The sequence below is a fragment of the Mirounga angustirostris genome, unplaced genomic scaffold (assembly GCF_029215605.1).
Source record: "Mirounga angustirostris isolate CCGP_5_RB_7025 unplaced genomic scaffold, mMirAng1.0.hap1 SCAF_5, whole genome shotgun sequence".
Taxonomy (NCBI): domain Eukaryota; kingdom Metazoa; phylum Chordata; class Mammalia; order Carnivora; family Phocidae; genus Mirounga; species Mirounga angustirostris.
In genome coordinates, this window is record NW_026991713.1 from 113,750,928 (window position 1) to 113,774,973 (window position 24,046).

At 39.9% G+C, this 24,046-nt stretch overlaps 1 protein-coding gene across 1 annotated transcript in view; it reads right to left on the reverse strand.

The window, feature by feature from the left end:
* The window catches only part of LOC135364297 (uncharacterized protein C10orf67, mitochondrial-like), a 122,164-nt gene that overhangs the window by 77,459 nt on the left and 20,659 nt on the right, over positions 1-24,046 (reverse strand). The window contains exons 5-6 of the mRNA XM_064590296.1: positions 2,626-2,778; positions 2,193-2,223 (exon numbers count right to left, since the gene is read on the reverse strand). Of these exons, the coding sequence (XP_064446366.1) occupies positions 2,193-2,223; positions 2,626-2,778 (184 nt within the window). The remainder of the gene's footprint in view (positions 1-2,192; positions 2,224-2,625; positions 2,779-24,046) is intronic.

A 24,046-nucleotide genomic window follows, 5' to 3' on the forward strand; every position in this document is an offset into this window, starting at 1 on the left:
GATTTTCCTCAAAAACCATTCTAGAGAGATGTTATGACTACTTATTAACTATAAAGCTATTCATATAATTTGACTGTCAGTAAGAATGAACTAAAGTGTTTCCCTATTGCTTATTCAGCTTGCTTATTTCAAGTCGTTTCAAGTTATCTCCACTGCGACTTTGAACTTCTCCGTTTGGTTCTCCAAATTCTGTTTTCCAAATCTAATCTCAGATGCTTTGTGTCTCAAGCTTTTTTATACCACCAGAGGGAGCAGTTGTATAAGATGAAATTTCAAATTTAAAAAGCTCTCTTTCAGATCCTCGGTGGCATGGAGTTTTAGGAAATCTTAGAGGATTAAAAAAAAAAAATTATCCTCCATAGGTTTATTTTGTATAACTCATGATCTGTTTTGTGGCCTTCATGTCCATGTTCCTGAAATGCACACCAGTCCCGACTGCTCTACACTGCCCTCAATCAAGGTGGGAGACCAGCGCCATACATTTTGTGGGGGTCCTCAGGAGCCGGGAGAAATGTATACTCCCAGTAAATCAGGAGTATCTTCACCTCCCTCAAACCTTAGGGTGTTTACAGAAATTGGGATGTGGGGACAAATTTTAGTGGAATAACCAGGGTATTCAGGATGTCTTCCTGAGCCAGCAGGGTGGAGCCCCCCACTTCCCTTGTCCTCACAAAGCCGCTACCCATCCTCATCCTCCTTCCCCTCTCGCATCAGAGAGAACAGTTACCAGGTTGAGGACATTTCGAGATGTAAACCTTACAAAATAGACCTCATGTTTTAGAGTAAGGAGCTCATTTACCAAATAGGGATGGTCTGAACAGGTCCTGAGGTCTGTTCAGAGCATTTCATGGAATGTAAACTAGATGGTCATAAGGACTTGTGTATTTCCTCGAAATGATAACTAGGATTTATGTACTTAGCTTTCTTCAAAGAACTCAAAGCAATTCACATTCAGTACAACAGGTATCCTTCTCACAACTATCTCTTTTAGCTAGGCAGGTATCTTTGTACTTCACAAATGGGAAATAAATGGACAAAAATCACCCTGTCAATCTATACTGGATATCTTTGACCAAGGAAAGATTAAAAGCCAAAACTATTACAGTTGTTTTAGTCCTTTCTATTAAATTATTGTCTCCAAAAGATAAGACTAGAATTAGACCCAGGAAAAGGTTAAAGTAAGTGCAAAAACTGGATGTGCCTCTTCCAAAGCAGTCAGAACATGTAAAAAGAATTAACATTTAATTAGATCTATGCTACTAACACTTAATATTTATTTAGAAGATACTCAGGTTTTTTTAGAACATAAACAATTCTAATAGATTATACAAAGTAAACACTTCTTCACCAATTAGTAAACAAAATCCTTCAGAATGATATAAGTGCAATACCTTCTCTCTTCTAAACTTGGAGTTTTAAATAAGATTACTAGTGTGAGATTTAGGTAAATTATCGATTGCTTTAAAAGGACTGGCAAAGCATAAGTGTTTCTTCCTAGTGTTGACATTTGGATGTATAATTTTTCAGACCTTTTCTGTGCATATCTATGCATGTGTCAATATTTACATGTGTATGTATACACCTGTATTAATATATGTGTACATTATAATATTATAATATTATAGTCTATTTTATATATACATATCAACTAGTTAATTTGGAAAATCACAACCATGACACCTTACTGTAGAGCATAGAGCTCCACATCCTTTTGTGGGCTTCAGATTCAGCAGGACCTCGGTTCACATGCTATCTCTAGCATGTACTAGTTGTGTGCCTGGGGGAAGTAACTTAACCACCCGTCTCTGCTTCCTCCTCCATAAACTGAGCCAGGAGATGAGAAGAGGTACCACTGATGAGGCACGTGGTGCCTGCCAGTTGATATTCAAAAGATTGTTATTCCTCTGGCCTCTCTTCTAGCCTCTCTGATTCAATCAGCTTCTTGCTCTTAGAATCTAATAATAAAGACTCCTCTGTGGCTCTGAACTGTGGTTGGGCCACCGCCAGTGCCTCAAAGCTGACTTGAGATGAAAATGAATTCACTCTCAGCGTCCACACTTTCCAGAGCCCTTAAAATTCTCCTTCTTGACAGGAGTTTAGCCTCTCCTTGCTCTCTCCTTCCATTTCTGTTCCCACCAGTCCTTTGTCCAAGTAGTTAACCAATTTCTGGCTCCCTTGGAAACAAGGAGAACTGGGAGCAGGGGAACCCTTTGAGAATTTTTCCTTGAAGGTCCTCCTGTTCCATGGTGCTTCGTGGAAGCCTCCGACATGGAGATTGCTTTGTGTCTTTCAAACTATCTAAACAGCAAAACAGGGTTGGAGTCTTCAAAATTAAAACAAAAATCTACGTGCTTTTCTAGAATAGGACAATTTCTGCAGTGGGAAATAGTTGATTTCATTTCTATTACAAATAAAAATTGAAAACAATTATATTGCTCCTATTTATAACAATTATGGGTTTTCTGGAATATGCCATTGAGCAGAAAAAGGTTGGACTGGCTGATGTTGTGGAGAGATGTCCAAGATATACCACTTGTATTTCCTTTATTCTTGAGCCAAACTTTTGGAAAGTTATAACTTTATTTATATATATTAAAATTAATTATTCATTGCTTTGAAACTTACACATTTTTGAAGTCTAGACTCTTTGTATTGGTCTAGTTCTTCTCTTAATTCCTTAATAACTTCTTCTCTATCCTTCAGTTTTTTTAACAAAACACTCATTTTGATAGTAGTTGATTCTTGCACAAAAGTCTCTTCTTCCACCTCAAAGAATTGCTGGGGGGAAAGCAACATTAAAAATCAGACACTAAGTGAGCACCATCAGAAAGTAGTTCATGTTTTATTTAAGCTACTGTCTTGTAAGTTATTTTATTTTTGGAACTTGCACACAATTTTCAGGAAATAACTATATTTATATTGAATGATACGCTAACGTGCCATAGAATATGGCACATTATTCTCCTATAAAACACAAAGCATTATGTGGTACTCTAACTGCATCAGCCACGCAAGTAATCACAGTAAACCTTAATTGTAAATTCACATCATGGTTGTGAATGTCCTACTTCAACCTTCCCCTAGAAAGGAAGATAGCAAAAATTTGAATATGTAAAAAGAGAAGTAAGCTTCAGTGGTGCAACTAATTCCCCCAGTGGTTTGGTATGGAGATGTGGAGACAAGTACCATTTCTTTCCTTTTTTTCCACAGAAAAGCTTTGTAGACCATTAATCTAGATAGACTACGCTTCATTTGAAAACTTAGGAAACTGAGACCAAAGCAGAGGAAGATGCATTTAAATAGAATTTTTTTTCCTTGCAAAGCTGTGGATAATGAACCATTAGGCATAAGAAAGTAATCTTCAGGGTCTATATGCACAACCATTCTAAAATTATGTAATTCTAACATATCATTCAGTTCTCTCTGCATGAAAAAAATGGCTATGTTTCTGCTTTTCTTAAAAAAACTGAGAAAGCTGTTTTTTGATAACACTAATCAAATAGAAATTAAATGAAAAAATACACTCAAATTGGTTTGAAATGAATTTGTATATTAGTTGATACCATATATCACATATGGTGTTGCTCTTATTTTAATTCATTTGACATTTAATTCATTTGGCTCAGTCGGTTAAGCGTCCAACTTTTGATTTCGACTCGGGTCATGATCTCAGGGTGGTGAGATTGAGTCCCGCATCAGGCTCTGTACTGGGCATAGAGCCTGCCTAAGATTCTTTCTCCCTCTCCCTCTGCCCTTCCCCTACTCACCCTGTTCCCTCTATAGAAAAAAAAAAATTTAATTCATTTGACCTTATATCATGAGCATGTCCCATGTCATTAGCATTTTACATAAATGTAATTACTGATGGTTACATCACATTCTGCTCTATAGACATGCCATTATTTATATAATTATAATATATATATTTTAAGTTTTTTATCATACCGTATCTTTATACCTACACCTCTGTCCACATTTCTCATCTTTTTTTCTTGGCATAGATCCCTAGAAGTAGAATTCCTGACCAGAACATATAAATGTTTCAATGGTCTTGATTCATTTCACAGATTTCTTTTCAAAAAGATTGTGCAGTTTATATTCGACCTTGAGGATGAGGATGTTTGTCTTACTACATTCCCTGAATCACTTGTATATTTTCTGAGTCTTACTATGACAATATATGAACGTACTATTTTATTTTTGTTTTAATCAGCATGTTTTACCTCTTATTTATTTAAAGATTTTATTTATTTATTTGAGAGAGAGAAAGCAAGAGACAGAGCATGAGCAGAAGGGGAGAGGCAGAGGGAGGGGGAGGGGGAGGGGGAGGGGGAGAGGGAGAAGCAGGTTCCCTGCTAAGCAGGGAGCCAGAAGTGGGGCTCCATCCCAGGACCCTGGGATTAAGACCTGAGCCGAAGGCAGATGCTTAACCAACTGAGCCACCCAGGCACCTCTTTTTTCAAAAAGTAAACTCTACCCCTGACATGGGGCTCGGGCTCACGACCCTGAGATCAAGAGTCACATGCTCTACCAAGCAAGCCAGCCAGGTTCCCCTGAATCAGTATGTTTTGATCACCAAAGTGAATTTTTTTAATATCATATTAGATATTTATGCTATATGTTTTGAAAATACTCAATTCTAATTATATGCCCTTTTGCTGAGAACTCAAAATAGTTTTAGAACTCCCATTGATCTATTTAGTAGTTTTATTGATTAGATTTCCTATTTCCATCTGCTAGTGTAGAAGTGCCATTTCCTGACAGCTTGTTTTAAGCATTTAGGTGCTTCCCCGTTTGCACTCAGTACTCTGAAGAACCGTGTCACAAAACCAAACAGGGACGAAATACTTACAAAATGAACACTGTTATACTTATTCCAGTATATAAAACTCTCATTTTCAACCCTGATGTGTAAAATCATATTGTCCATTTTGAACTCTTGAGAATTACAGCATGATTTTGTTTTTATGTGTTCACTGCTAATATATTTGAGCACATGCACATACAGGAAATGTAGTAAAACCTAATCACATCTGCTAGTATTTCAGAGTTAGATTCACAAACTAAAATTGTTCTATAATATATGATGAACATCAGTCAACTGAGGAGCATAATATACCAGGGTAGAATTGAGAGTCAAGCTAGGAACAGAACACTGACAGGGCCTACGTTGCATTACTGTAAAAATCAGCATATGAATATGCAGTATAGTGGGAAAGATTGAAAGTAAAACAATCCACATGACAATTCCAGCTTTTTAAATTGAGTGACATTAAAGAACAGGGTCGGGGCACCTGGGTGGCTCAGATGTTAAGCATCTGCCTTCGGCTCAGGTCATGATCCCGGGGTCCTGGGATCGAGCCCCGCATCGGGCTCCCTGCTCGGCGGGAAGCCTGCTTCTCCCTCTCCCACTCCCCCTGCTTGTGTTCCCTCTCGCTGTGTCTCTCTCTGTCAAATAATAAAATCTTAAAAAAAAAAAGAAAAATTAAAAAAAAAAAAAAGAACAGAGTTGACTATCTAGAGCAGGATAGCCTGCATCGACAGACCAGCTCAGTCACTTAGTGCCCTGTGCCCGAGTCTTATGACCTGTAAAATGAGATTCATAGCAGTACCTAAAGTACTGTGAGAATTAAATAAGACAATGCACCTAAACCATTTTGAACAGTGTCTACAACACAATCAGCTCCCTGTAAGTATTATACTCTGGCATTTGATTTTCATTCTTTCTTATCATTCAAATCCAGATGCCACTGGCCCTGGGAAGCCTTAGCACCCCACCTGCCCACCTGCCCTCCACTGCTGTGTTCTTTCTGTATCTTGTCCTCTTGGGTCACTTCATTTATTATTTGTTTATTTGCTCACTAATTTTTTATGTTCTGAAGATGATGGATTTTACTTTTAAAGATTTATTTACTTATTATTTTTAAGGAGAGAGTAGACTGGGAGTGGGGAGGGCCAGAGGGAGAGGGAGAGAGAGAATCTCAAGCAGGCTCCTTGCTGGGCAGAGCCTGACCTGGGATTCAATCTCAGACCCTGAGATCAAGACCTGAGCCGAAACCAATAGTCAGACGCTTAACCAACTGAGCCACCAAGGCGCCCCTATTTTACTTTTAAAAACCTCCGAAACAAATAATACATTATATGTTAAAAAAAAAAAAGAAAGAAAGAAGATAGTAGGAAGGGGAAAATGAAGGGGGGGAATCGGAGGGGGAGATGAACCATCAGAGACTATGGACTCTGAGAAACAAACTGAGGGTTCTAGAGGGGAGAGGGGTGGGAGGATAGGTTAGCCTGGTGATGGGTATTAAAGAGGGCACGTTCTGCATGGAGCACTGGGTGTTATGCACAAACAATGAATCATGGAACACTACATCAAAAACTAATGATGTAATGTATGGTGATTAACATAACATAATAAAATAAAATTAGGGGCGCCTGGGTGGCTCAGATGGTTAAGTGTCTGCCTTCGGCTCAGGTCATGATCTCAGGGTCCTGGGATCGAGTCCCGCATCGGGCTCCCTGCTCCTTGGGAGCCGGCTTCTCCCTCTGCCTTTCTTTCTCGCTCTCTCATGAATAAAAAAAAAAAAAAAAAAAAAAAATCTTTAAAAAAAAAGGTTTTTTTAATAAAAATAAAAATTAAATTAAATTAAATTAAAAAAACAATACTATTTACAATAAAGAGATATTCTGTGCTAAAAAAAAAAAAAATCACCAAAATAAAGACGCTTCCGACAAGCTGGCCAAGTCATCTCCTCTGTGACGTGACGCAAACCATGCTGAATGCTCCTTTAAAATGCCCCCAGGAACTGGGCTGAGATGCTGCACAAACTCAGCAGTATGGGAGCGAGCCAGCCTGTCTGAAGGGCTCGGTCCCTCTGGACTTCAGGGCAGGGAGGGTCATGCCGTTCTTTGGAAGAACAAAAAGTTTTACTTCTGACATTTCGCAAAATAGTTGTAAGGCCCAAACACATTGGATTCATTTCTCTTCATCTCCAGGAATGTTTCTGATGTTCGACCAATGTTTATTGAATGAGCTGGACTCACGAGGAGATAAGCGGAAGGCACTTTTATTTTTCTTCACCACCCTCAAATCTGGTCTCCCGCCTCATGTTTCTTACCTCTTAGAAAAGCCCTCAGGAAAGTGCCACAGCTTTTTTTTTTTTTATTAACTCTTAAATAACGACAACAAAACTGGATAAAGGAAAGATAGGAAGAAAGCATAAACCATAAATGAATAAATGAATGAATGAATGAATGAATAAAATGCCCCAAATCTCAATCCAGCCTCCTCTTACCCATCAGGGTTCCTGTCACCCCCAACTGTGGCCTCCCTCGGACTTGGCATCCTGTGGTGGAGAAGAGGGGCCAAAACTGGCTTTGTTTTCTAGTACCCAGAAATTTGATCAAATGCCAGTCCAGATGTTGCTGTGAAAGTATTTTTTTAGGTGAGATTAAGATTAAAATCGATAGACTGAGTAAAGCAGATTACTGTCCATAATGTGGATGGGCTTCATCCAACCAGTTGAAGGTCTTCGGAGAAAGACAGGTCCCGTGGGGAGAGGGAATTTTGTCAGCAGACTGTTTTGGATTTGAGTGCCGCCGACACCTGGATCTCTGGTCTGCTGGTCTACCTTGCAGATTTCAAGCTTGCCAACCCCCACAATCGTGTGAGCCAATTCCTTAAAATCAATCTCTCTCTTTTTCTCTCTCTTGCTCTCTATACACACTGGTTCTGTTTCTCTGGAGAATCCTGACTAATATAATATCTACATCTAAAGACCATAAACTCACACTGACACCTCCAATTCCAACCCAACACCATGGCATTTATTATAGCCCATCTCCTTTCCATAGCATAACCCCTCCTCTGGCAGCCGGGAAGCTGGCTCCCACAATACTTTATGGGCTGATGTGTTTGCTCAATCCTCCCTTCATGCAACCCATCTCCTGACTGCATTGTGCCACCAAGAGCTTGCCTCTGATTCAGGCAATGGGACAGAAAAGGCAGAAACATGCCTTTGGTCTTTTAATTCACAATGGCAAGAAAACTTTATTTTGGAATTTAATTCCTTTGGTCCTGCAAGAAGAATTAATATTTGTATTTTAATTTTTCCCTCAGCATTAGAAAGTGAGGAGGAGTTGATATTCAAATCTCTGGCATAATTGTTGGCTTTTTATTATTAGAATAGTTTTATGATGTCATCTGGTCTCATGGGCAAAACCTCTTGACCACCAATATTGAACAACACAACTGGATATTATCTGGGGTGAGAAACAGACTAGAAAATGAATTCTTAGTATTAGATGCAAAGTAAATCATGCACTCCTCTGACAGGATGCCAAATCTCCCAGGGCACCAGCAGGCTCAGGATCCCCAGAGAAGTGCTTGGTATTGGGGGGCGCTGCATCATGAAGGTGGGAGCAGAGCTTTCCTCTCCCTAGGGCTCAGATACACAGCTAACTGATCATAGACTAAATGATGAAGTTAAAAAAAGAAAAGAAAGGAAAAAAGAAAAATCCAGGGACTCTTGTTTCCTTCCACGTGAAGTGATACCCTCCACTGAGTTCTGATCCTGGAGGAAGAAACTTGCTCACATTTGGGCCATTCCCCTCTCCACCCTTTCTCTTTGGGGCAAGTGCTGCAGGAAGAGACGCGCCCAGCCCAGGGCCTCTGGCGGGGAGGCAAGTCGGCCAAGTGCTGAGAGTTAACACTAGGCAGCCTGCTTTCTCAGGAAAGCAGATGATCTCCATCTGTTGGCTCCCTGACTTAATTTTTCAACTTGCCCAGAACCTGGGTGGGGAAGAGCGGTATTATTTATCAAGCATCATAAACACTGCAATAATATTTATCTTTCAAGGTGGCAAATCCATGCACGTCATGAAAACTGCTTAGAATTCTACAATGATTCTTTGATGTCTTCAACATAAAGTATTGATTCCTTAGTCTCACTTTCCTGCATCACCTCTCACCACTCTTTCCAGTCCCCTGTTCTCCAGCCTTACCAAACCACCTGCAGCTCCCTGACTGCCTTACACCTTAATGCCTGTTCTGTGAAATGGGCCCTGATTCCTCTCACCCCCTCCCCCCAACTTGCCAAATAGTCACCATCCTTCAACGCTTAGCTCAGGAATCACCTCATCCTGAAAATCTTCCTTAATTACTCCCCCAACCCCCACAGAAGAGTTGGGCACCCATCAGGTGCAAACCTCGATTATGGATTGTAATTGTTGAATTTCCTTCCTTCCTTCCTTTCTCCCTTCCTTTCTCCCTTCCTTCCTTCCTTCCTTCTTTCTTTCCTTCCTTCCATCCTTCCTTCCTTCTTTCTTTCCTTCCTTCTTCCATCTTTCCTTCCTCTCTTCCTTCCTTCCTTCTTCCATCTTTCCTTCCTCTCTTCCTTCCTTCCTTCTTTCTTCCCTTCCTTCTTCCATCCTTCCTTCCTCCCTCTCTTCTTTTTTTTTTTGCTTGTTGACTGGCACTTTTATTGAGAACTATATAGTTTTAGGAACAAACCACAAAAATAATTCTGCTGGATTGGTTTCTGTAATTTTACAGTGAGGAGCCTAGAATGTGAGCAGTCTGCTAACTTCCAGACTGATCAAAGACCTTCTGTGTCCACTTCTTCAGGTGGAACACGTGTGTGTAGAAGCCATATTTTCCATCCCTGTCATAGCCTTCACCCCATGACAGGATGCCCATTTGATATCAGCGGTTGTTAAAGGGGCTCTTCATGACAAAGGGCCCCCCACTGTCACCTTCACAGGCATCTCCTCATTTCCTTTCACTGGGCTTGAAGCCAGCACAAAACATGTCGGTGATGCGGATCCGAGTGGAGGCTTTGCACACCAGCCGCTCCACAATGGGCAGGTTCACCACCTGCAGGACGTTGGGCTGTACCTTGGCAACGTTGGACATCCACATCTCCTTCAGGTTGCCCCAGCCAGTCACCCACCCTGTATCTGGCGTGGAGCAGTCTGATTGCGATTTCCTCATCAGGCAGGCACACGGGGTAGATGTAGTTGCTGAAGGTGATGGGCTTCTTGAGCCTCAGCAAGGCTATGTTACGGTCCAAGTTCTCCCTCCAGTTGTACCTGGGTTGGATGTAGATCTTTTCCAGCATGGAGAGCTTCTCAATGCTTCGCTCATACGTGGGCTGTGTGCTGGTGCCTGCCTGCCTTCCTTCCTTCCTTCCTTCCTTCCTTCCTTCCTTCCTTCCTTCCTTCCTTCCTTCCTTCTTTCCTTTCTATCTCTCATGGCCACTAGATTATGAACAATTTGAGAGCAAGGACTGCTTTTGTCTCTGCTACAAAATCAGACAGTGCATGGATGACTCAACAATTGAGTGAAAGAGCAGGTCAAGTCCTCGACATCATGCCCTGCCATGTTCTAGGACATTTTTACTAAGAACTCATGATCTATTTCCAGTACCATGGCATAGGTCAAGTTCTTTGGCACCTTTCTTGGTTATATTCAGGCCTCTATTCAGCGAACATTTGTTGACTATCTATGATGTGTCAGGCTCTCTGCTAGGACCTGCATATAAAGATGAATATAGCTTAGTCCCTGGTCCACAGGAACAAAGATTCTAGAGTCCAGACCAGGCCACAAGTGGGTAATTGTGATAAAATTCAGTGTGTCGATTATCTGGGAGAGAAAGAGCATTCCAGCAAGAAGGGACATTATGGGAAAATTCCAGGGAGGTGACTAATAACTTGAGGCATGCAGAGGGAGGCAGGTGACAGCAGGTAGCTCAGGATTGCTGGAGGGTAAATTTTTCTCCAAGAAGTAGAAGGAGATAAGAGCGGAGAAATGTAAGGGCCATTCTGGGCCATGCTGAAGGCTTAGATGTCACCCTACAGTTATGGAGAAGATGCTGAAGGGTTTCAAAAAGGGGCAAGATGTGAAGGGTTTTATGTTTTGAAAGACCACTCACTTGACCAGGCAGACACAGAATTACAGAGACCAGATGGGATAAGGGGGTAGCAGCCACAGGCCAGGCAAGCAGTGCTAACTGCCTGACCTCGTTCTGTGGCAAGATAAAGGCGATGGACTTAGGAAGTAAAAAAGTGGCAGGAGTTGATGACTCACTGAAAACCAGGGTGTATTTTGTATCTATGCCATGTCACAAACATAGAGTTTTACCACAAACTTAGTGGCTTAAAACACACATGCATTCTCTCAGTTTCTGTGGGGCAGGGGTTCAGGCATGGCTTAGGTGGGTCCTCTGCTTAGGAGCTATGAGGCTGCAATCCAAGTGTCCTCTGGGACTGGTCTTGGTGGAGGCTTGACTGGGAAAGGATCTTGCTTTCATGTTCACTCAGGTTGTTGGAAGGATTTGCGTCCTCGCACCTGGAGGACCGAGGGCTTCAGCTTCTTGCTGACTGTCCGCCAGAGGCTGCCCTCCGTTTGAGGCTGCCTGAGGTTCTTTACCTCCACATGGCCCCTTGTTTCCTCCAAGCCAGCAAAGGAGAGAGAGGCTCTGCAAGACGGGAGCTACACCTTTACAAGATAGAATCATCCAGGCACCTTGCAAGGCTGTAATCTGTGGTTAGAAGCAAGGAGATGAGGAGGGTGATCACACAGGTGTGAACCCCTGGAGGCTGGATTGTGGTGTCCAGCACAAGGAGTGACAGCTAGCTTCCCAGCTGGGGAGACCAGTTGGACCGTGCCGCCGACACCTGAGACTGGGACTAAGGCGGGCGGTGTGGAAGTAAGGGGGAAGATGACGTCGTTCGCTTTGTGTCATGGTTGAGTCTGTGGTGACTTATTTGGTAACTCATCACGTTAGTTTTTTTTCCCATTTTGCCTAGGCAGTTTTCTTTCCCACCCTCTCCTCAACATAAAGCCTCATTTAGGCCATTAGCTGTGATCCAGAGAAGGCGTTCCTCCCAATCTGAGGAGATGCACCCTGCCCTTGGCAGAGGCCCATCTTCGTTTCCTAAGTCACAGTCCAGAAAATTTAATCCTCTCCAAATACCAAAATGTTGGTATTTTATTGCATAATACTGTTACTAGGAATTTTTAAAAAATCTGAAATGAAAAATCACTTAACCCCTGGTAGTAGTTGTTGCATTAAAATTTGGGATCTAAAATGAGTGCCCTCATTAGATATGGTTGTTCTACACTTCTCCCACCTTCAATAGGCGTAAGAAAATGCCAGTCAACAAAGCAAGGCTTCTATTGCAAGAATAAATACTTTCCCAGTTCAAAGACTTTTAAAAACAATGTTAACATTTTACCATTTTAACAAATGCATTTTTAAGAGCCTTGAAATGGATTTGGGTAATTCTGCATCAAATTTTCATCTATATTTGACTAAGCAAAGAAGAGGACAAACCCAAAATGCTTTTCTTGGCCCCAACACTACTACTTGTTATCCATAAAAGGCTTGCGGTCCGGCAAAATAGACAATGCACTGTTTGCGCTGATCTCTTCACAGTCATCAAAGAAGAGATGTGATTATGTGATGGGGAAATATTGGAAGTTAACTTACAGCAATTTTCCATCCTCCTAGTTAATGACAATCAGAAAGATTTCTGGGAAGGTAGGAAACTTGGCACAGAAATTGTCTCCGGCTTAAATGATGAAAACAATTGACACTTTTTTTTTTTAAGATCATGTTTGTTTGTTTTTTTAAAGACTGATTACATTTTTTTCTATCTTATGTAGTATAGTTTATTTTTTGAGCTACACTTGTTTTATCTGCTAGTAGTTTATATTAAAAGATTTTATTTATTTATTTGAGAGAGCGAGTGAGAGAAAGAGAAAAAGAGAGAGAGAGAAGGAGCGGTGTGGGGGGGCAGCAGAGGGAAAGGGAGAAGTAGACTCCCCGCTGAGCAGGGATCCCGATGCGGGGCTCCATCCCAGGACCCCAGGATCATGACCTGAGCCGAAGGCAGACGCTTAACTGAGTGAGCCACACAGGCGCCCCTATATTAGAACTATGAGTTTAATGTTTACGTTTTATACACTTTTGTTTTTATTTGTTGTTTTCTTTATGTTCTTAACATTTGTATTTGAAATGTAGCATATATTTAGTTCACTACTTAAGAAATGTCTATAAGTGGCAGGGGTGGGGGGAGAGGAGGAAGATGGTCAAAGGTACAAACTGCCAGTTGTAAGATAAATAAACACCGGGGATATAATGTACAACATGAGGACTAGAGTTAACACCGTCATACAGTATATTTGGAAGTTGCTAAGACAATAGATCCTAAAAGTTCTCATCACAAGGAAAAAAAAGTTTGTAACTATATGAAGAGATGTATGTTAACAAAACTTTCCTGCTGAATGCCAATTATAGCTGAACCAAGAAGGAGGTCATTGAAATAAAAACTTAGACATAAAAGTTTGCATTTTTCTGTAATCCACCTGAATTTAACTCTAGTCTTTTTTGTCTTTCTAGAGAAATAGAATAAATCATGATGCAGCACAGGAAACACTGTGCACAGCGCCTGGGCCATTGTAGATTATTTAGTAGGTGATAACGGCTTTCATTATCATTAATTATCGCCCTAGAGAAAATGAGAACGTTTCCCCAAGCATTTTCACCTACGTTTCTGTAACTAATGCCCATCACCACCTAAGACAAAAGAATAACCACAGCCCCAGGCTGCATTAGGTTCCAGCAGAGCAGGTCTATACAGAGCATGGCTCTCTCTACAGCCCTGTATACTTTTCTCCATGTAAGCATCTCTCTGTACCTCCCCCTCTCCTCCAAACTATCCCAGATTTTTCTCACAGAAAAAGGAACATCCATTAAGAAGGTAATAACTTCATTCCTTAGCCCTCTGTTTGTAAAGGAGAGGGTGGTACTTTGATTTGAGGAAATGAAATTCTAATGGTTGTATTTCAAGCACTCTTGGGGTGTGAATGTGCCTAATACTTTTGAACGACGGGAAGTATCCTCCTCCCCTACTATGTCACCCAAAGAGTCTCTTCTGCTTGAAGAACCCTGCAAGAAAACACCAACATTCATTCTGTACATATTTATAGGACCTGCTATGCACAGCTATGGGCTAGTCACAAACTTCCCCGTGTATAAGAAAATCCTCAACATCCCATGTTGATGGAGAAGAATAGAGCTTCATAGTCTCTAAAATTCTCTTTAAAAGACCTGGGAGACCATCATGTAAAAACGCATCTGAGTTCATGCAGTAAGGCACAGGAAGTGAGCATATTCCAAACTAGAAAGCAAAATTAAATGATCTTCCGTGCCCAAGAGTCTGAACTGAGAATCACCTGTCAGCCTTCATTTGAACTTCACCTTTGATGCTTCTCGCAAAGCAACATTTCTTAGACTGATTCAGACTCTTCAGCTTCACAAAAGTCACAGAACTCTCTTCTTTGCCAGGAGCTACGTTCATCACACGGAGTGTGAGGCTGGTTATTGGCTTTCTTGATACATTCATGCCAAAAGATTGTGTCCTCAACCCATTTCTCTCCTACAGTATGCGCTCAATTCTTCCACTTGACGAGGCAAAGAAACAACTAGTCCCTCCCTACTCAGGGGAGAGGAACAGGATCTATCCCACGTGGACCTTTGTAAAGGGACCTGATTAGCCCAGGCAACACTGTGCTAGGGTCATAGAGGAACCCAGCCTTAGGACTTAGTTCACCTGTTTCATCCATTCTAGCCTGATTTTTCTTACGTTAATCTCCGGTGCCCTGATCCCCACTTGGCTTGTGTATACCTAACATCCAACATCCAGTCTCTCTGGCTTTGTTAGCCCTTTATTGACCTACTTTTCTGGTGCAATTTTAGCCTTCCCCACAAACATATATTCTATATTTAGTTGCTCACCCTAGGCACTAAAACTGTAGGGAATTATATTTCTACCACCAGCCCATCTCAAAAGACTAATTAGTCTTAGTCTCCTTCCATCCAGCTCCAAATTATTCCAAACAAAAAGCCATTATTATACTTAATTATGAGTTACTGATGGATTCTTATCAAATTCAGTAAAAACAAAAGAATGATCACTGCCTTATTATTTAATATCATTCTGCAATGTCTGTCTAGTGTTAAAGAGAGAAAGAGATACCATTGAGAAATTAAGACATAAATATAGTCATTTTCCATGAGTAGATGTTTGTGCTTAGAAAATACAAATGAATCAACAAGAACTGTTAAAATGTCTGATAAAAGGTGAACTTAAGACTTGAAACCATAAAACTGTTAGAAGAAAACATAGGCAGTAAGCTCCCTGACATTGGTCTTAGAGATGATTTTTTAGAATAACACCAAAAGCAAAGGCAAAATTAAACAAGTGAGAATACATCAAACTAAAAAGCTTTTGAATAGCAAAGGAAACCATCAACAAAATGAAAAGAAAACATACTGAATGGGAGAAAATATTTGTAAATCATATATTTATAAATCATATATATACATATATTTGTAAATCATATATTTCTCTTTCTAAGAGAAAAAATCTTAAAAGTTCCCATCACAAGAAAAAAATTTGTAACTATGTGTGGTGATGGATGTTAACTAGACTTATTGAGGTGATCATTTCACAATATACACAAATATTGAATCATTATGTTGTACACCTGAAACTAATATAATGTTAAATGCCAAGTGTACTTCAATTAAAAAAAAAAGAGATCTGATGATCCCACATTTGGAAGGAAATCTATCAACAAAGTGGTTGGATACACTATTTATAAAATTAATGGTTCACATCAAAACATTTTGGTGAAGTGGAAGAAAGCAATCACAAAACAGCATATCTTTTATTCCCATTTATATGAAATGTTCAGAATAGGTAAATCTGTAGTGACAGAAAGTAGATTAGCAGTTGCCAGGGGTTGAGACTGGGGGAGTGGGGGCATAAAAGGAGGAGAGAAGAATAGGGAGTGACTGCTAATGGGTACAAGCTTTCTTTTGGAGGTGATGAAAATGTTTTAAAATTAGATTATGGTGATGGCTGCACAACTCTGTAAATACACTATAAACCAGTGAACTGTAGGCTTTAAACGAGTGAATTTTATGCAATGTAAATTATACCTGTAAAGCTGATTGGGGCACCTGGCTGGCTTAGCCGAACAAGCTACTCTTGATCTCGGGGTCATGAGTTTGAGCCCCACGTTGGGTGTAGACACCACTTAAATAAATAAAAAAGTAAAAAAAAACCCAAAGGATTCCATGGATACCCAAATATTCTTGAAATATGACAAAATTGATTCCATATTCTAAGGACATAAAGTATAATACTTAGGAATCACTTAGTTGTATGAGAAAGAAATATAACCTGCAAAAGTAAAATTATAAAACTTTGAGATACATAAAATAAGACATAAGTGGATCAAGAGGTATTCTTGAATAGGAAGACTGAATATTATAAATGATACAAATTTCAAAATTCATGAATAATTTTCCAACCAGTTCAATTTTAATAAAAATACCAAGGGGGGCCTTTTGGAGTGGCAGTAAACAAAATTATTCTAAAGTTTACCTGAAAGAATAAAAAAGAAATGGGAAAATTTCTTGTTAATACAAAAGGTAGTGACAATCTCCTTGACTTTTCCAAGGGTTTTTTTTATAAGCTCCTAAATCCTTTTATTAAATCCCTATGTGTTTGAAACCCCTAGAGTAGTTTGTTTTCTTACTTGAATCGGAGCTCCTACAAAATATAGCTAAATCAGGTGTAAGTTTTAGAAAAATCTTTTCTTTTGTCTCAGATGAGGTACTATAATATCACGGAAGAGATTGTTTCAAAAGTTAAATAGATTTAAAAACTTGCTCCATAGCTGGAAAGGGACTTGTTACCTGTATCCTCAACTGGCCTCCAGAGGGCAGCAGAGTCATTTATCCTTAACCAAAATTACCTCTTAACCCAAGTGTTTACTTTGGTTATTTATTTATTTTTTTTTTTCCCAACAGTCTTCTGTTTTTTTCTTGTGACTGAGCTTCCGCAAACTGGGTGGCCAGGATTAGGCAGACTGTCTGAGGTCATGGATCAAAACAATGATAACAACCAAAGGGATGATTCAAATAATCACTTTTATATCATTAAAGCAATTCTTTAATTCGATAAACCAACTACAATTAATACACTGATTAAGTATATTTTACTAGAACATGTTTAAGAAAAACTGATGAATAGAAAGCATTTAATCATTTCCGGGCTTTCTACTTTAAGTACAAGAAGTACATATAAAGAGTGATAGTCACTTATTCTGCCACATTATTTTTAAGTTTATTTGTTTATTTATTTTTGGTAATCTCTATGCCCAATGTGGGGCTCAAACTCATGACCCCAAGATCAAGAGTCGCATACTCTTTCAACTGAGCCAGCCAGGTGCTCCATTCTGCCATATTTTCTGAGCATTTGATACATACTAGACATATATCAGTGTCCCAGAAATTGTTGAAGACACAAAAGATTAGGAAAGCATGTTAAAAAAAAAAATCATGGGATTCTGACTTACTCTTCCACTGTAAACAACAAAAATTCTGGATAGGATAGGTGAAGTGCATCTATAAGCTGACAAAGAAAGGAGTACTTGGGCTAAAATGAAGTGAATGCAGAAATCCAGAGAGGTGTGCAGCACACTGAGGCTGGCTTTCATTCCAGGGCATTGCCAACCCAGGGACATGTGAACTTTGGTTTGCTCCTCAGCAGGACACAGAGAAGAGACATCACCTCCGTCCCCCTCAGGGTGGCAATTCTAATTCTAAATAATAGGAGGCCTCCTCATTAAGGTTGAGACACCACAGGCCCCTCCTTCATTGTAAGAACAAACTAAAACTACCTTGAACTGTGCACCCCCTCCCACCCCACCGAAAGTGGAACTGCCTGTCTGGAAACTTGGCTCTGAGTACAGAGAAGGGAAAAAACATGTCTTCTAAAGAAGTTTTATGAGCACAAGATGAAAGATGACCTACACAGCTTGTGACCCAAAGTCATCCATCTGGGTGGTCTAAAATGTCTCAAGCTAAAAGTCAGATTGAAGTGGTCACAGACCCAGAAATCTTATAGAAGCAAACACAAATCTCTACAGAAACTGACTTCTGTTCTAGGCCTCAAGGAATTCCCACAGAAATCTGAGTTCACAGTCAAAAATCATAAAGCCCAAAAGTAATGACATGTCACATGTGACAGCCAGCACTTATCAGACCCTCAAAGATGGAAATGGTGAGACACAGAATATAAATCAAGTATAGTTAAATATGTTTATAGAAATAACAGGACTAAAATGATGAGCAATGAGCAAAAGCCATAAAAAAATAACCAATAACCAAGCATAAAGTACAAATAGAATTCTGAGTCATAAAAAAATATTATAAGTAATATTTTAAAACTCAATGAAATGGATAAAATAGTAATAAAATGTGGGTTTAAAAATATAGGATTACATTTTTTATCTGAGAACAATATACATTAGTAAGCCTTTCTTCCAACATGTTTTTGAGTTTAAATCAAATAGACAAAGCCCTAGACAAATATTTCATTATATCTGACTCAAAAGGAATAGAATTCCCAATAGTCTTATAATCATTAAGGAAATTGAATGAGGAATCCAAAAGATGTCGATTAGTGAATCTATCCCTCCAGGCCCAGTTGGCTTTTCCTGGTAGTTCTAAATATTTGAGGAGGAAATATTTCCAATCTTATATAAATGTTCCTAGGGAACAAAATGAGGATAACATTCTCAACTCATTTTGGGAAGCTAGCATAAGCCTGACACCAAAACCCAACAAGGACAGTATAAAAAAGAGAAAAGTACAGGTTACCTCACTGATGAACGTGGATTTAAAATATCCTAATCAAAATATTAATACACTAAATTCAACAACAATTGTTTTTATAAAAGACATATCATGACCAAGTTGGACATACACAAGGAAAGTAAAGTTGATTTAACACTTAAAAAATTAATTAATTAATTTCACCACATTAATAGATTAAGAGGAACATCATGAAGGGGAACGCATTTATGCATGTCTTAGTAGATGCATAAACCCTACATTTTATAAAACTGAAATGGATTCATGATTTTTTTTAATAGTCTCTTTAAAATAGCCTGTTAATATACCAAGTATTATGTGTAATGTTGAAACATTTGATCCATTCCCTATAAGATTAGATATAAAATAAGGATGCTTGCTATTATCGCTCTTATTTAACATTGTACTGGATGCACCACCAGTGCAGTAAGGAAAAATTAATGAATGAATGAAGAAATGGGATGAGGATGAAAAAGATAGTAACAAATATGTAATTATTCTCAATTAATATAACTTGATATAGGAAGTCCTGAAGACTCTATAAATTATTAAAGTAAGTTTAAAAATTTAGTAAGATAGCTGATATACTCATCAACTGCATTTCTATACCCCAGTAATAAACAGTCAGAAATTTAATTTTGAAAAGGTATTTACTAGGGCGCCTGGGTGGCTCAGTCGTTAAGCGTCTGCCTTCGGCTCAGGTCATGATCCCAGGGTCCTGGGATCGAGCCCCGCGTCGGGCTCCCTGCTTGGCGGAGACCTGCTTCTCCCTCTACCACTCCCCCTGCTTGGGTTCCCTCTCTCGCTCTCTCTCTCCCTGTCAAATGAATAAATAAAATCTTTAAAAAAAAAAAAAAAAGAAAAGGTATTTACTACGTCTTCAAGAAAAGTATTCAGGAATAAATGTAATAAAAATGTAGGGCCGGGCGCCTGGCTGGCTCAGTCAGAGGAGCATGTAAGTGACTCTCCATCTCAGGGTCATGAGTTCGAGCTCCACATTGGGTCTGGAGGTTACTTAAATAAATCAAACTTGAAAAAAAAATGTTGGGGGCCATGGAGCGCAATGGTCAAGAAAGAATTCTTGAGACATTGTATGGTGTGACTTAGTAAGTTTAAGTAGCACGGGGACAGGACCCATGGGCAGGAAGGGCTGAACTTTTGCTGTATGAAGTTCTTTTTGTATTTTGAACTATTAAAAAAGAGCTAAGTAAATGGAGAATTATAGTATATACAGTATTGGATGATTCAATTTAGGCATGGTGGTTCTATGCTTAGTGCTCAAGGGGAAGGGGATGTGCAGGAAGTATTAGGTCATAGGTATCTTCTTTGAATTTCTGCTCGTGAAACCTACTTTTTCAAGATTTCTCTGGTCCTTATCACTCAGTTTGATATTAACTATTGGTGAGATTTACAGGCAGTCATGAGACCCTTCAAGAATGTAGCAACTGGTGCATTATCTGATCCTTATCAGAAATATGCAGGTTATGGGTCAGCCTTCTGGGCTAAAGGTGAACATTTTTCTGCTTCCATCCCCCATCAAAACCATTAAAGTTCTTTTTGTATTTTGAACTATTAAAAAAGAGCTAAGTAAATGGAGAATTATAGTATATACAGTATTGGATGATTCAATTTAGGCATGGTGTCATCGGAAGATAGTTGGTCCTTGTTCTTGGTTTCTGGCACAAAAATCCTAAAACTTTTGGCAAGAGCAATAGGACTACCTTTGTTCTAACTAGGCCACTCTTGAGGGGCCCCTAGATAGCTTCAGGATGAAGACTGGTCACCAGAAAGACCAAGCCTTGATTAGAAGCTTAGAACTTTCAGCTCCATCCTCCCACCCCTGGGAGAGGAAAGGGACTGGAGATTGAGTTAATGCCAAATGATTTATTCAGTCCTACACTATGAGACCTCTGTTAAAGATCCAAAGGACTGCATTCAGAGAGCTGTGGGTTGGTGAACATAACTAGAAGCTGGGAGGGTGCTGCACCTGGAGAGGTCATGGAAACTTTGAGCCTCTGCCCCATACTTATGCTATGCATCTGAAGGGGAACAGAATTTGCCACCCCTAAATATGTCTCTTTGGCGTAAGGATTATTTTAGGCTGATTACTTTTAAAAAACAGCAGACACTGGAGAAGCTTTGAAAATTGAGAAGTTACTCTTTTGTCAGAGACTTGTATAAGGGCATAAACACATAAGACATGGAAGAGACTCCTATAAGGAAAATCTTCATTTGTAAGCGTGTCCCCTTCTCTGTACCAGAAAGAGGATGACTAAAATTCTAGAAATGCTTATCAATGGACAGGGCAAGGACTTAAATCTGCATAACAAATATAACTTTGTTTACTGTGCTTTGCCTAGTCACTTCCCATAACTGGCTCCTCCCCACCCAACATCTTCTTTTGTCTTTAGCTGAAGATGGTATTTAAGGGGGTGGCTTGGGCCAGTTTGTGGAGTTACTCCGTTTTCCTGGGTCCCTCCCATGTATACAGTAGGTATGCATGTTATTAAATTTGTTTTTCTCCTGTTAATCTGTCATTTATTGGGGAGGGGGGAGGGGTCAGCTACAAACCTAGAAGGGAAGAAGGAAAATAAGTTTTGCTCCCTTACCCATCTCTTCCGTTTGGCTTTTTGGGGTTGTATCCTTTATAATAAACCTATAACAGTAAGTAAGGTGCTTTGCTGAGTTCTAGGAGTCCTTCTAGGAAATTATCAAACCTTGGTGGGAGGGGGTGGGGTGGAGAATACCAAATTTATAGCCAGTTGGTCAGAGGTACTGGGACTTGCACACAACTGGCATCTGAAAAGGGGCAGCCTTGTGGGATGGAGCCCTTTACCTGTGGGGTCTGCATCAGCTATGGATCATTGGTGTCAGAGTTGAATCAAATTTTTGGACAATCCAGAATATGCCACTTTGGCATGATTATTTCAAAGGCAACAGAGGAATAAGAGGGGCAGGAAAAACCCTAAAAACAGCATAAAACTCCTTTTGTAAAGGAAATTTACATTTATAAAGGAATTTCCCATTTGTAAAGGCATCTCCTGGAGGAGAAGGACTCTTAGCAACTCTTAGGAATGGAGAAGACACTGACTTGAATCTGTATAATGAATCTTACTGAACAATCCTTGTTGACCATACTTTTCCTAGTCACCTTCCCGTAACTTACCTCCCTAGCCCCCAAGCCCCTTTTCTTTTGTTTAGCCTCTTCTCTACACTCTATTGCCCTCTGGGATGGCATATAAGCCTGCAAATTCTGAGGGCCTCTTTAAGCCACATTTCTTTGTGAACTTGCATGCGTAGCACTTTATTAAATCTGTTTTTCTCTCCTGTTAATTTGTCTTTTATCAGTTTGATTTTTGCATTCCACTTACTGAACCTTGGAGGATTGAGAAAAAAGTTTTCCTCCTCTATGACATCCTGTTGGTGTCAAGTGGCTGGAAAAGACTGTAGATTTAGCGTTGAAAGGGAAAAAAATCCTAACTATAAGAAAATACACATTTCCCCCAAAATGGTCTATAGTTTTAAGGCAAACCAATACAATTTTCAACGAGTTTATTTGTACAATATAGCACTAAATACATAATTTAATGTATATGGAAGGACAAAAAGCCAAGAATATTCAAGCCATTTCTGTAGAAGAAAAGAAAATGAGATAGCTTATCTAATACCAAATACCTAAAATTACATGTCAATTTTAGTGGTATCATCCACAAGGAAGGATAATCTTAATTTTTTTTTTTTTGAGACACAGAGAGAGAGCACAAGTGGGGAGGAGGGTCAGAAAGAGAGAGGAAGAAGTAGACTCTCTGCTGAGCAGGGAGCCCAACACAGGGCTGGAGCCTAATACAGGGCTTGATCCCAGGACCCTGAGATCATGACCTGAGCTGTAATCAAGAGTTGGCCACTTAACAGACTGAGCCACCCGGGCACCCCTAATAAAGGCCATTTAAAAATGATAAATCATTATATAATTAGGTAGTTTATATCAAATTTAGGCAAACTGGATATTCATATGTAAGTTAATGTCTGCAAGTTAAATAAGACCCAACAATGTGTACAAAACAGATTTAAAACATGAAAACATAAAAATGTGTTTTTTATGCAGAATATTTTCTAGTTTTCTCTTCTCTCTCTCTCTCACTCCCTCCACCTTTTTTCAGATTCAGCCTGTGGTCATGTCTCTGCCTTCATTAAGAAGACAGAAGCCAGCCTAGAGTTCACTGCCAAATCTATAAGCTGCCTATAGCTGTCTGTGCACTCCATTCTCTCTTCCTGCCTGGGTTTGCTAGAGCTCCTAAGACAGAGCTCCATGGACTGGGGGGCTTAACCAATAGAAATGTATTTTCTCACAATATTAGAGATTCGAAGTTTGAGATCAAGGTGTCAGCAGGGTTGGTTTCTGCTGAGGTCTTTCTCCTTGGCTTGCAGATGACTATCTTCTCCCTATGTCCTCACACAATATTCCCTCTGTATGTGTCCATGTCCTAATCTCCTGTTTTTATAAGGACTCCTGTCAAATTGGATCAGAGTCCACTCATATGACCTCACAGATCCATTCATGGTTCCTTTAAAGGCTCTACCTCTTAACAGTCACATTCTGAGGTACTGGAAGTTAGGACTTCAACATCTGAATTTTGGGGGGGACACAATTCAGCCCATAACACTTCTAAGATTTATTTATTTATTTTCAAGGGGGGAGGGGCAGAGCGAGAAGGAGAGAGAAAGAATCTCAAGCAGACTCCCTGCTGAGTGTGTTGCCTGACGTGGGGCTCAATCTCACAATCCTGGATCATGTGCTTAACCAGATGAACCACCCATGCCTCCCCAGCCCATAACACTTCTGTACAATGATGGAGAATCCCCCTGTTGCCCTTAAGAACAACCCCTCTTTTTATGCAGTGGATCCCCTCTGCTCTGGCCTTCTCCAGTACTCCCTCCTGCACCATATCTTCTATCTTTTACATTATTGATTTATCCCTCAGTTCTGGACCTTTCCCATCCCTATACATGCATTTTCTAGTACCCCTTCTTTTAAAAAACGTCCCTTGACCCTAAACTCTCACTCTAGCCTTCCAGCCATAGCCCTATCCCTTTATTCCCTTTTTCAATGTCCTCAATCCACATTGGATCACCCCCCCCACCCCCCAGTTCCAACTGAACATCCACCTCTATCACTCTGATGTTCTTCCTGGGATCTGCAGTGATGCCAGTGTTAATATTGCCAATGTTACTTTTTGACTCTCAGCTTACTCAAGTCTCAGTGTATTTGATACCATTGACCATTCCATCCTTCTTAAAACAGTCTCCTCTCT